At 34.9% G+C, this 14,933-nt stretch overlaps 1 protein-coding gene and 1 long non-coding RNA gene across 3 annotated transcripts in view; both read right to left on the reverse strand.

The window, feature by feature from the left end:
• The window catches only part of gfpt2 (glutamine-fructose-6-phosphate transaminase 2), a 50,903-nt gene extending 38,165 nt beyond the window's left edge, over positions 1-12,738 (reverse strand). Inside the window, 4 exon segments of the mRNA NM_001033921.1 lie at positions 3,437-3,562; positions 3,655-3,750; positions 8,037-8,144; positions 12,703-12,738. Of these exon segments, the coding sequence (NP_001029093.1) occupies positions 3,437-3,562; positions 3,655-3,750; positions 8,037-8,144; positions 12,703-12,709 (337 nt within the window). The 5' untranslated portion in view covers positions 12,710-12,738.
• Positions 8,970-11,805, reverse strand: LOC147838903 (uncharacterized). 2 transcript variants are annotated; one of them, XR_015520450.1, is made up of 7 exons: positions 11,746-11,805; positions 11,322-11,428; positions 10,864-11,065; positions 10,223-10,827; positions 9,961-10,046; positions 9,610-9,652; positions 8,970-9,512 (listed from the first exon to the last, which is right to left on the reverse strand). It is a non-coding gene; the product is annotated as an uncharacterized LOC147838903 (long non-coding RNA). The 2 variants fall into 2 exon arrangements; XR_015520449.1 differs by lacking the exon at positions 10,864-11,065 and having other exon boundaries at positions 10,223-10,349.
• Positions 12,739-14,933: the final 2,195 nt, after the last annotated feature.

Raw genomic sequence — 14,933 nt, forward strand, 5'->3', positions numbered from 1 at the left:
AAATACCAAATTTTAATAATTTGTAAAAAAATGAATCACTTTCTGGCCATCGGATATTAGGCATGGAAATGTATATTGCGGTCGTGATTTTCGAAAGTATTAAATCGCTTTGTAAATGTTTATTATTAACATTTCATGAATCTCCTCATACAGTTGGGTAAGAGCGCTTGAACCTGGAAGCCACTTCGTGTGATGTCACACTTAACAAGTGGATAGCAGGGGTGTCCAAACTCGGTCTTGAAGGGCTGGTGTCCTGGAGAATTCAGCTCCAACCCTAATCAAACACACCTGAACCAGCTTATCAAGCTCTTACTAGATATACTAGAAACTTCCAGGCAGGTGTGTTCAAGCAAGTTGGATCTAAACAATGGAGGACATCGGCCCTCCAGGATCGAGTTTGGACACCCCTAATATAGAGAGTTGAATTAAAGTTTAATTCCTTTTCAAATATTTCCCAAATGTCTGTGTGTGAGTGATCTCTTTCGATAAAAAGAACGTTAATTATCTTCCTGGAGGGCTACCAAGCTTAACCAGATATTGCTGAAAATCTTGATCAGCAGGTTGAGGTGTGTTGAATTGTAGCCTAAACTTAAGTGGAGTGAAACTCTATAGGGGAAGACCCTCCATTTACCTTGGCAGACTTGTACAATGTAATAGCAGTAAGCTGGCCCACATTTCTATTTATAACCTCCATTCATGGAAGTGAGTCTGCAGGCTTTTGATTTTGGTGTTGGACAAACTGATCTTTGTGTTTTGTAGTAACTAAATAAATACTATTGTGTTATCATTGAAAGCTCAGTACTTGTCAAGAGGTTAAACACGCCCATGTTTCATGATATTACAGATTTACTTGAAAAAACATTAAAAATACTTATTAATTATTATTTTATATTACAATTCTTACAAATTTGGAAATATGGAAGTTTGGAAACATAAACTAAAAAATAATATAAACGTGTGAAAACACCTTGTTCGCACCTTGTTATTAAAAAATGACAATTTATTATCAATAGTTTGAAGAATAAAACAAAATCATGCTTTACTTAATACATAACTATAACTTGAAAAAAGTATCTATCTATCTATCTATCTATCTATCTATCTATCTATCTATCTATCTATCTATCTATCTATCTATCTATCTATCTATCTATCTATCTATCTATCCATCCATCTATCCATCCATCCATCCATCCATCCATCCATCCATCCATCCATCCATCCATCTATAATTATAAGTACATTTTATTTGTAAATTTTCTTTCATAACATTATACTTTATTTTAATAAAAACTATACAAGTGACTTAATAATTCTAAATGAACCCTGGAATACACTTATATAATAGACATTTATACCGGTTACATAATACAATAACCTGGAATACACATTATATCCAGGTCACCAATCAAACTGTAACGCTTTTCATTAAACCGCATTATGCTTTCTGGATCATTTACAAATCATGCTTGATTATCATGCAAATTACAGACTTCTAAACCTCACTGCAAATGCCTGTAGTATTGTTTCTATTTTAATGGTCACAGAAGAAAGCTGAACCCGAATCAGTAGCACTCCAACCTGTGTGGCGAAAGGAACTCCTGCTGTCTGTTTCCACCCCCTACTTAGGTGTTTATTTTTTAAGGTGAACTTTCACATCTGAGCCGCCAATCAATCACAGCATTGTGGGCTTTTATTTACGAACAAACCTAATGGCTTTAAAGCCTGTGTCAACTGACTAGTCCTGTTTTACTGCATAAAGAGTTCATAAACTGACAGCAGCCACTGCTGGCTTAGTAATGCTAACAAATAAACCAGATGATTTCACACTCTAAGAAATGCCTGGCTGTTTCATCCAAGTTTTGGGTTAAATGAGGACAAAACCCTAATGCTGGGTTACCTCAGAGCCAGAGAGAATGTTGTGCTATTTCTGAGGAAAACTTTTGCGGATTTATGTGGATTGATTTTGAGGGTATAGTAACTAAAAACCTAAAAATTTACTTTAAAATTTACTCTAAAAAACATAACATTTTACTTTACAAACTTTATTGCAAATAAATCATACACACATTTGCATATTAGTCAATAATATTACTGAAATAATATAAAAACTGAATAAATATATATTTACATAGATAAGTATATAACTAGACTCAATGTTTAAATAGGCTCAAAATTATTTGAGCCCATCAATCTATTTATTTATTTACTATTTATAAATCTCAGTGCCATCGAAAAAAATAGGAAGATTCGAAGAATTTATTGGTTTAATGGGGTTCTTGCCACACAATTGGTTAAACAATGTGCATGAGGTACTTGATTCCAGGTATCATAATCCCTGGTTTATATCTGACAAATTTGCTAGGTTGCTTGGCGAACGTGACGCCATCATAGTGTTTGCGAAGATTCGCTTTGGGTGCACGTGACATGATTTTGGCTGACGGAGCTCACAAAATCTCGACTCGAGCAAGCAGTTTGCGTGGTGCGGCATTTAATTTGAGTCCTATAAATATATTTATATATATTTGTAGACCAACCCATGTTCTGTTGTCATTGATATTTAACTGTAATAGGTAGACCTGTCAGAGATATGAACGAAAAAAGTGATGCATCAAAGTTTGATTTAAAGAATGTTGAATGGTCATAAAAATCCCTATAATCATTCAAATAAATTATAAAAAATAATAAAAATAACTGGTTTAAAAATCTTGAACAAAATTAATGATATGACGTGTTTCCGGAAACTTCCTAGTCTCTCTTTTTATCCGTCTGACTTTACAGTGGGTTTCTAAACTGTCCACTGTTGCTTTAAAGAATATCCCAATGGTGAACGTGTCAAGTATTAAAGACTCGTCCGTTTTGTGAGGTCCTCGCACAGTCAGCGGAGTTCTTCAACGCGTCGCCTGGCAAAAGTAAATCAGCTTTAAGAAGATGGGCAATCCAAATAATATTATTTTATTTCCTAAATCCAAACAATGAAATGTAACATCCATAAGATCAGCAAGTATACATTAGAATTAATTTTAAGCAACAATGCATTTAACTCTGCTAACGTCACCTAAAGCTGCTAAATGTAAATGTATTTAATCTGGTTGATCATTTGAGGTTGTGCGACAAATTGCTTCCAAAGTAATCTTGCTATCCACCACATTTACTTAAAATATTTCATACATTCCTCAAAGGTGTATTTAACTCCCACTTGAATGCTCCTTGAAGAGTAGTGGTCATTCTGCTGCCGAAATGTATAAAACCATCCCAGGACTAGGTTTTCAAGTTGTCATTTTAAGTCAGTTAGCAACTCTGTTTGTTTGTCTGAGTTAGCAACAGTAATTTGTTGGGCGTGTTTAACAAGAAGTTAAATGGATTTGTTCATATTGACCCAAAATCTACCCAGTGTATATGCTGTCAAAGTATTCATGCTGTCTTTATATTTTACCGTTGTTCTTGTCGGATCGGTGAGGGTGGCTGTTGAGAGGACTGGGCTCTCCGTGTGTCGCCCAGCGAGTGTGTGCAATTCCAAAGTGTGTGTCAAGTTCTGCTTCGAGGTCAATGGAGTCATTCTCTGATTAGACAAACAACGAAATATGAGAGAAAACGAATCACTACAAGAAGCATTTTAAAGAAAAACTAAACAATAAAAGAGCTTTAACATACTGTAGATCTCTTCATTAAGAGCTTTCACCTTCCCGGTCTTCTTATATAAGCAGATTTTAGCTTCGTCATCTTTCACAGGGCCATCTACTGCAATACCTGACATTAAAAAAAAAACAGTTTACGTTAAAGAACAACATTATATATACAGTTTTCTCTTCATCTCTAATTTAAAAAGGGTTTTAATTTCTTATTTAATTCAGCTTGTAGCAAAATAAGAACTTTTCAGATCTCCGAGATTGTTCATGAATGTTCACGGATGCTCAAGAATCTCAAAAGTGCTACTGTTTTCTGCAGTGAAACATTAATAGCAAAAGCAAATATTTGAATAAAGTGCAGTTTCTGTCCCATGTGTACACATCCTGGGAAACTAGGATGACAGAAGGTATGATTGACATCATTTTTGCAGGAGAACATGCCAGCTTGAGTGGTAAAACCAAAAAAAATAAATGGCTGAATGTAAAAAAAATGCCTGTGAAACTGACAATTATCAGCATAAATTCAATTTCTTAATTTGACAGTAACCCACATTTAAAGTAACAAGACAAATGTGTGTTTTTTATTTACCAGTGTATTCATTTGTATATTACATTTAAAAACACCTGGAGTTAATCAAAGTGATTTAATGAAGGTGTCAAAGTTCATGACATACTTATAATGGCTTCATGTTTATGATGGATTTATGACAAGCTTTGTTGTCTTGGTTATGTCAATCAATCAATCAATCAATCAATCTATCTATCTATCTATCTATCTATCTATCTATCTATCTATCTATCTATCTATCTATCTATCTATCTATCTATCTATCTATCTATCTATCTATCTATCTATCTATCTATCTATCTATCTATCTATCTATCTATCTATCTATCTATCTATCTATCTATCTATCTATCTATCTATCTATCTATCTATCTATCTGCAATTATAAGTAAATTGTACTTGTACATTTATTATTGTGTTTGTTGTGCCATACTGCAACTTCCAGTGTTGGGGGCAACACATTACAAGTAACATGAGTTACATAATAATATTACTTTTAGTAAAGGGTAAAGTAACACATTACTTTAAAAAATGTAGTAATATTATTTAGTAATAATAAACTTTTTTCAAATGTAACGTGTTACTTTTTAGATGAATTAATACGCTTAAAAATAGTTTGCTAAATTAAAATTAGTTTAACCACGTTGAATCACAATCATCAATCAGAGAATGAGCTCCTCGTGGAAACAGACATAAACCAAGACGGCAGAGCCTTATATTTTCAAGTAGGTATCGCTGTAGCCCGGAGACCTCCAAGCGGGAGGGATTACACCACAAATAGGTTGGGTGATATCCAAGTGGGACTTAAACCACAAGTAGGTTGAGTTTAGGGGTGTAGGTGTAGCAGATATTAAGGGTTGGTGTAGACGTTACAATTTTTCTCAGTGGCTTTGGTGCATTTCTCACAACACTTTTTACATATGCACAACCGTAATGTATTTCTCAAAACACTGCAAAACCTAGTTGATGACCTTCAAAAGCACGTCACTTGCTTAAAATAGATAGCTCATTCCTCAAAAGCAAGTATTCATGTCAATGAAAGTGTCAGTGTCATCAAGATGAAAAGTCCTGACACCATTGTTTATGAACAAGATAGTCAAATGGTTTTGTCATGTTTCCATTATGACAGTTTACTCTAAGTTTTTTCCAATGCAAAAAAGTCAGATTTTCAACAAAAATGAAAACTACAGTAAAGTTAGACATCACTGCATTTAGTGAGGTATGTGAGTACAAGACACTGAATATGTGTGTTTCGTATTTTTACTGCAGATTCTCTTTGCAATTCCAATTTATTCACAGCATTGTGCAAAAAAATAAATAAATAAAATAAATAAAAAATAAATAAATAAAATACACCCTTATTTACAACAAACATAAATTTCCTTTGGGTAGAGCTGTGCACAACTGTAAACAATATTGCAGTATATATTGGAACTGAACCTACAACATACATAGGTCTGTAAATCATTTATGAAAAAAAGATTTAAACATTTTTATAAAATTTAAAATTGATGATTTTGACAACTAGTTCAACATGTTTGTAAGTAATGACTCAAGTGTTGTGAGATATGCACCAAAGCCACTGAGGAAAACTGTAAATACATAAAAACTCCAGGTTTGTACAGCCCACATGGAGCTTGAAGGCACATCCACTTGGAGCTCAAGTCCCACCCACTTGGAGCTGGATTAGATGTCCATTTATAATCTTCTCTACATTTCTGTGATCGAAATATTCTCATTATTTTGAACAAATAGAAGTAAAGGGGATAGTCTCAATGGACAATCCTTTTACTAAAATAAAAAGACAAATAGTACAAAAGTAGCAAACACGCTACTTTCAACTTTTATTAATCTGTATATACAGCATATATAGTGTCAGGAAGTTCTCAGAGTAACAGTAAAAATGTTTGCAGATTTCTTTTGGTCCAACTCATAATTAACATAACGCATCACTTACCATAAAAATGTACTAAGTTACACAACTACTTTTTTGAGCAGTAACTCAATATTGTAAAGCATCACTTTCAAAATTAAATCCCCAACACTGTCACTTCAAAGAATAGTTGAGTCCCCCCAAAATTTTGTCATTAACCCACACTCCACTTGTTCCAAAGCTGTTTGAGTTTTATTCTTCTGTTGATCACAAAGGTAGACATCTAAATAATACTTCAGAAAAAAACTGCCATTGACTTTCACAGTATTTTGTTTTTGGTCCTATTTTTGATTTCAATGGCTGCTTCTCAAGAAGACCTTGTTTTGTGTTCAATAGAAGAAAGAAACTCATAAAAGTTTAGAAACAGTTGAGTGTGAGTAAATTTAGATTTTTGGGTGAACTATCCCCTAAAGACTATCAAATAATGGATGTTGTTATGAAGGCTGACTGACAAAACTTTTCAATTATACAGAACATGAGAAGAAGAATGTTGAGAATTTATATGAGAATGTAAATTATTTCATAAATGATCTCATATAAGCTAATTCTTGTTTAATTGGTTGGTACAGTTGTTCAGACAAACTTCCCTTCCCTTTTTTACATGGATAATTACATGTAAACAAATTCTGCCATCAGATTAGGGAACCACAGCCATGCAGCTGACAGAGACGTCACATGCAGACCTTCTATACTACCAAAAACTAATGTTTATCCAAACAAGGAAATCACTTCAGCTTTTTGTTATAATAGTAAATAAGTTGAACAACTGAGAGGCTAATGACACAGTAACAAATTCCGTCAGGCTATCTTGATATAGACGCAGATACTTATCACATTGGTTTTGAGGATGGACCTTCACTCAGGTATTTGCAGGATTATTACAAGAATATCTGAGATGATGTGTGATGAGCTCCATGCACTGGTTATGGCCTATCTAAAATTAGATCCTCTGTTGATGCAAAATCACATGACCTTTTTTAGGCACATCAAGGCATTTCTACAATAAATGTAGCCCTTTGTATATTCTTTTATTAGTGCATTTTTGTGATGCATATAAAAATATAAGTGTATGAAAACACAACCGATAACAGTGTCATTTAATGATCTCATCTATCCTTATGATGCTGCTGAATTGTAGTTTGTGCAAACACATTCACATCACTTTGATCAGATGCTTTTTGTATGTACGTTTCTATTCAGTAACTTATTTAAATATTTCCCAAGAGCTGTTTATTGGAAATAATTTCTTTTGTCTTCACCATGATAACAGTACATCATATTTTACTAAATGTTTTGCAAGATGCCTGTATTCAGCTTAAAGTGTCGTTTAAAGGCTTGACTAGTTTAATTAGTTAAACTATGTAAATGTGGTTAAATAGACAAGTCATTGGACAAGTGGTTTGTTCTGTAGCCAATAGAAAAACTTATTTATATTGACCTTAAAAATATTTAAAAGAATATTAAAGCTGTTTTTATTCCATCCAAACTAAAAGAAATAAAACTTTCTCAAGAAGAAAAGAATAATATAAGAAATACTTCCCCATGCTCCATAAGCATCACTTGGAAAATATTTCATTATTAATATTAAATTCACATTTTTTAATTAATTTTTGACCCCCTTATTTTAAGATGGCCAATTCTCATTCTAAACTCTACTCTTAAAATCCACCGATATATACTGAATGAGTGGTTGTGCATATAAAAAAAAAGATTAACAGCACAATAATCCCCTTCACACAAGTATCGACTGACTGCTTTCGCTTGATAGGTGGACGACCTGACACTCCAGGCCCTCTGTGCTACCAACATACAAGAAACGAGGCCACTGTTCCAGTCTTGAGGCGTATCTGTTACCTGCGGGACACGCTGACATTACCCCTTACAGCAGTGGGAGTGTCAGTCTTACCTGCGGAGTCATAACCCCTGTACTCCAGCCTTTGAAGTCCCTTTACAAGTGTCTCAAAGATATCCCTCCTCTTTCGTGGAACTCTGTAATTCAGGTAGGCGAAAATTCCTGCCAAAGACAAAGTAACAAGGATTGGAAAGAGCAGAAACACTTGTAGTACATCAAGACAACTGCTACGATATTTTGAAGTGGCTCAAAGAAATTGTTTTATAGAAAAAGTGAATGGGTGTGTTCACATTTGGCTAATTATAAAAAAAAAAAAAAACTCTGATGTGATTGCTTTGGTAGTGCAGTTGATTTGAATGAGTGTGAATGCTGACATCCAAAAACAACGATAAGACTAAAGCAGCTACAGTGCCGGTGAAATATGAAAGCAATACCAAGTTAAATGTTTCTTTTTTTTTTTTTTTTGTAAGAGTCACTGTGTTTCCTATAAAAGTTCATTATACATATTTTAAAACACAAGTCACCTTACAGCATATTTCTATTTGTGTGACAGCGTTTGTTTGTTTAGAATTGCTTTGGATGTTAAGTAAGCATCACAATAGCCTACATGTCCAGAAAAAACAAACAAAAAAGACCAAGTGAAAACAAAGTGGATCAGAATTAAAGCTTTCATTCTCACTTTGTTTAGTCTACAATACAAAGTATGCACACACCCTATGTAACTACACAGCAAAATATGGGGACCCAAAACAACTCTATGGGTGTTAATTTCAACACTTTGAAAGTGTCTCATGGGGTCCACTCAAAACAAAGTTAAATCAACACTTTCAAAAGGGTTGGCACATTGACACCGAAGTAAGGGTTAATTTTAACTCTGGGCAGAGTTAAAAAATTTAACTATATTTAACACCGCCTGGTGTAATATATTGTTATTTTATTCAACTCTCTTGAGTGTAAATATGGTAAAAAGGTCAAATAGACTGTAAATTACAAAAGAAAAAACATTTTATTTGAAAACATTCACCACTTCAACAATTCATTCAGTTTTTAAAATGCAACAATGTCAAATATGCTTTAAATGTTTTATTAGTACAGACAGTATCAACAAAATATGTATGACCAGTGCTCAAAAAGGCTGTTTCAGTCCTTTGGTCCAAACTTGATGTGTTATCAGAGCAATTTGAAAGTTCAATATAGCGTCACTCATAGTTTACTTCTGAACTCATAGTTTTCTTCTGAAATAACATTTTAAACAACTTGGCGTGCAAATCTTTCACTTCTGGTGTTTCCTTGGTCCTCCATATCAAACACAGCAGTTTAAATGAAGGTATAAATGCTGTAAACTTGTGTGAAAACAAACTGGGGCTGGAAAATCTCATCAAGCATGTCCTGTGAATGAAGTGCTTCCCAGCCACAGGATGACCTTTTTATCCATGACGATGTAGTAGCTGCTGATCGCTCGTCTGGTGGTTCCTGATGCACGGATATAGGGTGATGCTCATCTAAGAACTCTTCAAGACTCCAGCATGACTAAGAAAAATGTTTGAAAACAAATTGCAATCAAATTCTATGATATATTTAAAAGAACATTTAAAGTAAATAAAACATTCAAGAAATCTAAACTCACCTTTTGAAAATCTTCATGATGATCCACAACTTGACTCTCCCAGCTGGTTGAGGTGACAGGATATGGAAAAGTAGAAAAAACACATACATCACTGTTGGATCTCCAAAAACAATTAGGTTAACCACTATGACTAGAACTGGAAAAACAGGCAGCTGTCTGTCCAGAATCCTGAATTTAACACAACACTTGGAGCAAAATTTAGAGGAGCTTAAAATCTTTTATATCATTTAGTGATGCTGACTTCCCCAAAATATTGGCCACAGTGTAAAAAATATTCATAAACTTACAGTTTTCTGTAAGCGTGTGTGTGTGTGTGTGTGTGTGTGTGTGTGTGTGTGTGTGTTTCTTTACCAGATTCAACTTGTTAGGCCCTTTCAGGTCCAGTATTGACGCCACCTTTACTGGAGTCTAGCAGATGTTTCAGGTCCAAATATAACCTAAAATATTAGGATAAGCAGAAGAGGAAAAGTGCAAAGCAAAGAGCAAAACATTATTTAAGTAACAGTTCACCCACAATACAAAACTTATCACCTTCATGTCATTCATTATTCTTTAATGCTCTAATACCCTCTCAGCTTATTGTGAAACAAATACAGAACTTTATCAAACATACCTTCATAATTATCACCACATATGACCAAGAAGGTGTGCTTGGTCATTTCACCAACTCTGGAAATACACCATCCGTCTCTAATCAGCCACCGTCACAGGGTCTTGTGTTATTGTATAGAGAACTGTGGCTGTTAAAAAACAACAAAACATTTGTATCTAACACATATGCATAACCTTCAGATAAAAAAAGAGAGATGAACATCACAAAGTATGCCTCACACTTTTTCAGATATCTTTTGATTCAGATGTTGATTATTGATAATAAATCTACAAATCAAACCTGTATCATCATTAGGCTGCTCAAATATGAATCAGTTGATTAATTTTACAGACAGGTGGCTGTTTACAACGCACTAAATTGTCTTTAATAAAACGGAAATGTTGTGTACAGTACATGCTAAGTTTAGCCTATAGTTTTAAGCACAATATCATGCGGGAGAAAAAGCTTGACTAAGATGTTCCTGACTACAGAAATAGCCTAACTTACTAACGTCAGACATCCCGAGTTGGGAAAAGTAATTTTCGGGGGATACAGAGTTGATTTGCGGGAGGTAGCGGGAGAGATGAGTACCTAAAGAACAATGGAATGAGTTGCGCGCGACGTACCTAAAGAGCGGTGGGGGTGACTTGCGCGCGACGTACCTGAAGAGCTGGGAGGGATGCGGTGGAGTCGTGGAGAGGGGTGTGCAAAGTGTTTAATGACCGGGCGGGAGACGCGCGATTTCCGGGAGATTATCATTCATTTGCGGGCATCTACTTGGGCATCTGGGAGTCTCTGTGCATTTGCGGGATAACGTTAATGTTAGTCCCACAACTTCCGGGAGACTTCTGTAACCTTAAAAGTCTGAGAAAGTGCAAACGCGGTCATTTAAAGACATTAATGTTAACATTCCGACTTTAATGGTTGTCAACGCTTAATATAATTCAAGCGTACGTTATCACGCGAGTCTATCAACTAACGGTATATGGACGGCCACCAATGAACCAGTTTAAAAGGGCCGCGGTGTTTAAAACAACCAAATTAACGTACACGAATAACAAACAATCATATGTTTTAGTCAGAAAGCCTTTTACAAGTGAGCATATGTTCATTTACTCACCAGATATGTTTTAGAAACTCTCCAGAGCTTATGGAAACCGTCCTGTGTTGCCGTTAGCATCCGGGCAGAGTAGGCTAGGCTGCTCCGGGGATTCCCTCGCTAGTTTGCTTCGAATTAAAGGAGAAGTGTCGATTTTATTTTACAGATGGGTACCGAACAAAATGGCATTAAGCGTGACAGAAATGTGTTGAACATGTACATTTGATGTTTTTATGCACTATGTATGCGTGAGCATATATAAAAACATTCTTGAAAAGAAGTGAATAGTAATGCAGTTAAGCTAGATACACAAACGACCATGAATGAACCGCAGAAGATTAAAATTGTCACTCCATTCTAAAGTTATTAACTTAACAATATGTTTACAACTGTATTTCCTTAGAGAAAGTCAGTAAAATACCAACATTTAGGTAGTTTGACTCACCAGTTGCTGTTCTAAACCTCAGATGGAAAATGGCGTCTGGAAAATTTTTCAGTGACTGGGGCTGCATGAATTCCCGGATGTTGGAAATAACACCACCAAGTGTAGAAAAGATAACTCCTTGATTTCGCACTGAATAAAATCAATTCTAACTCTTATTATATTCATTTATCAAAATCTAACTCTTTAACGTCAACACTTTACTCTGAAATGCTTCAACACCGAGAATTTAACTCAGATGAATTTGCTGTGTATGTAAAATATTAAAAACATTGTGTTTATTAATCACATTAACACGTTAAATACAAAAGTAGCGGTGTAAGGATTCAGGTAAACATGATGAAGTTGACAATTTGAAACTTTTAAATTTAACACATTACAAACATTTAAGGTAGATAAGATTTCAGATAGATATTTCTATAACTCAGTCATTTTCATTAGGCTACTACACTGACCAAATCCAAAGAAGAGATTACTTAATTACTTTGAGGTAGGAACTTCATTCAAATCTAACACACAGTTCATTAAACACATTACAAATTAGCCACGTCGTCGGTTGAAAGTGGTGGATCCTGATTGCGTTTTGGACGTGTCCTAAAATATACTACACTGCTACCTAAACCGCATGCATACCTATGCATTTCAAACCCAAACCTAAAGCCAATGCTTCTGAGAAATGTCATCTAGCTAGGTCGCTCACTAGGTATTGACACACCACCGCTGTCGCGCTCCAAACCGGATCTGTCACTTCATCTGTCACTCAACTCCAATACATGATGAACAGTCAAATATTTACATTAAGACTAGCCTACATGATGACGCTGGCACACGTTTACATACAAGGACAAATAGTCTCATAAAGACAACTAAATATAATCGAACTAAATCATACACTAAGCAGGCTAATAATAATAATAATAATAATTAAAATAATAATAATAAATAAAAAGGTGCACTTACCGCACATCGTTGTAATGTGTTTTCTTTCAAGCTGAATGCAGTCTGAAGGGTCTGGTGGAAAAGATAAGAGGAGCGGGTCGCTGTATGATCCAAAGACTAAATGACACACAGCAGCCTGGACTTATAACTTACTCCAACCTCTGCTCCACCTCTGGCGACGCTACCAAGACAACTTCAACCCCGCCCACTGCTGGCAGATAGTCTGGAGCGAGGGTTTAACTCTCGCTCGATTCTTAAGTTTCTTTTTTTAATCACGTTACATATTACCTATACATATTACATTTACATAAAACCTAGTTTTCTGTGTTTCTACTCACTGTAGTGACTGCACGCTGGATGTCTGCGTTTTCAGGCACAGAAAATTTGTTTATCCAAATGAAGTCTTGCTGCTGTGGAAACAACCCTACTTTAGCCTACTAGTTGATTATTGATACTTCAAACATTCCAACCCCTATTAGAAGCACTTTTTTATTTATAGACACATCCTGCTACTAGTCCTAGTTGACAATATACTGTGCTACGTGGACACCACACCCACATACAGTAGATGTGGGTTTGTTGAGCTTAGTTTCCAAACATACAGGGATTAATACAACCACTGTTCACTTAATTAGGGTTGGAATCCACAGCTGAACCAAAACGTAAACGGACCATTATCATCCACAGAATTGACACTAACTGGATGTTTTCTCTTTTTCAGAGCATTCTCTGTCAACCCTAGAGATGATTGTGCGACAATTCTGGTAGTTTCTGAAAAACTTGAGTCCAAAGTAACTTAAAGCAGCTTGCTGATCTTGGTTCAATTCAATTCATCTTTATTTCTATAGAATAAAATAGCTTTTACAATGTAGATTGTGTCAAAGCAGCTTATGTTAGTACACTGAAACTGCCAGTCCAGTTTTCAGAGTTTAAGTTCAGTTCAGCGTGGTTTAAATTTCACTGCTGAAAGTTCATCGTGCGGTACTTCTAATAAAATGAAAAATAAATTGCAGAAAGCCCAAAATAAGTTGTGTAATTGTTATGAAAGTACCTCCACTGACACATTTAAATAATGAACATTATAGTCAAAGTAATTAAAAAAAATTTATAAAAGGGTAACATTTTTTTAAAAATTAGTAATGATGTTTAAGATTTAAAAGAAAATGGTCCCAAATATTTTCTTAATTCTCATTATTTAGTTAGTGAGGTACACTGTCATTCTACAAGAGCACGTAGCAGGGATATTTATCCTTGTAGATTTAAGAGTGAATCAGGTAGCAATTCTTTTTTGTGTACTAGCTCTGTTGCTTGGTATGTTTTGCCCACGATTTTTAAAGAGATTCAAATTGAGTGTTTTTAGAAGAGAAATTAAAAATTGTTGTTTTACAGTTTAGGTTGAGGATTTTGTTGTGCAGAGTTGCTGAGCTGATGATGTTTGCACTCCATTTAAGAATATCAAGGACCACAATGGAAAATGCATGTGGCTTTTTTGTGTGTATTTTATCTAAAATATGTATGAATTAGTCTAACTGGATTTGTTTGTATATTTTTGTTAAAATTGTCAAATAAAATCAATCAATCAATCAAAGTCCAAACACTGAAGAGCAAATGAAGAGCAAATCCATCGATTGGTACTTAGAAAAATATTTTGTTCGCATCAGCAAGCCTAAATGCTAGTTTTTACCATGTATAAAGGGTATAAGATTTTTTTTTATTATTATTTTTTTTATAGAGATTGGTGAGAAAGAGGTATTTGGCCGGTTGTCCATCTTTTAAACAAAGAGGGTGAGATTCTCACCAAAGTTTTTGTAAAAAATATAACATTGAATCATTTCCAATGATGGTTAGCAGGGGCGGACTGGGACTAAAAATTAGCCCTGGCACTGTAGCCATACCAGCCCACATTACCACACCGACACAGCCCCACCCACGGACACGCACATTCACTACTTATATTGGTGTAGAGATGGTAAAATTATATAAGCAGTACCTATTTAAGATATATTAAAACATTTAATGTATGTGACTGGAACAATAACAACCCATTTATATGCAATCAGGCCATTCATTTTCTTTTCGGCTTAGTCCCTTTATTAATCTGGGAGTCACCAATTTATCCGGCATATGTTTTTACACAGTGGATGCCCTCAAAGCTGCAACCCATTACAGGGTTACCCAATTCCCAATTGGCCTACCCAATTCACCTATAGCATGTGTTTAGACTTGTGAAGGAAACCATAAGGAAACCCAAG

Source organism: Danio rerio, chromosome 21, assembly GCF_052040795.2.
Source record: "Danio rerio strain M-AB ecotype USA chromosome 21, GRCz13ab, whole genome shotgun sequence".
Lineage (NCBI taxonomy): Eukaryota > Metazoa > Chordata > Actinopteri > Cypriniformes > Danionidae > Danio > Danio rerio.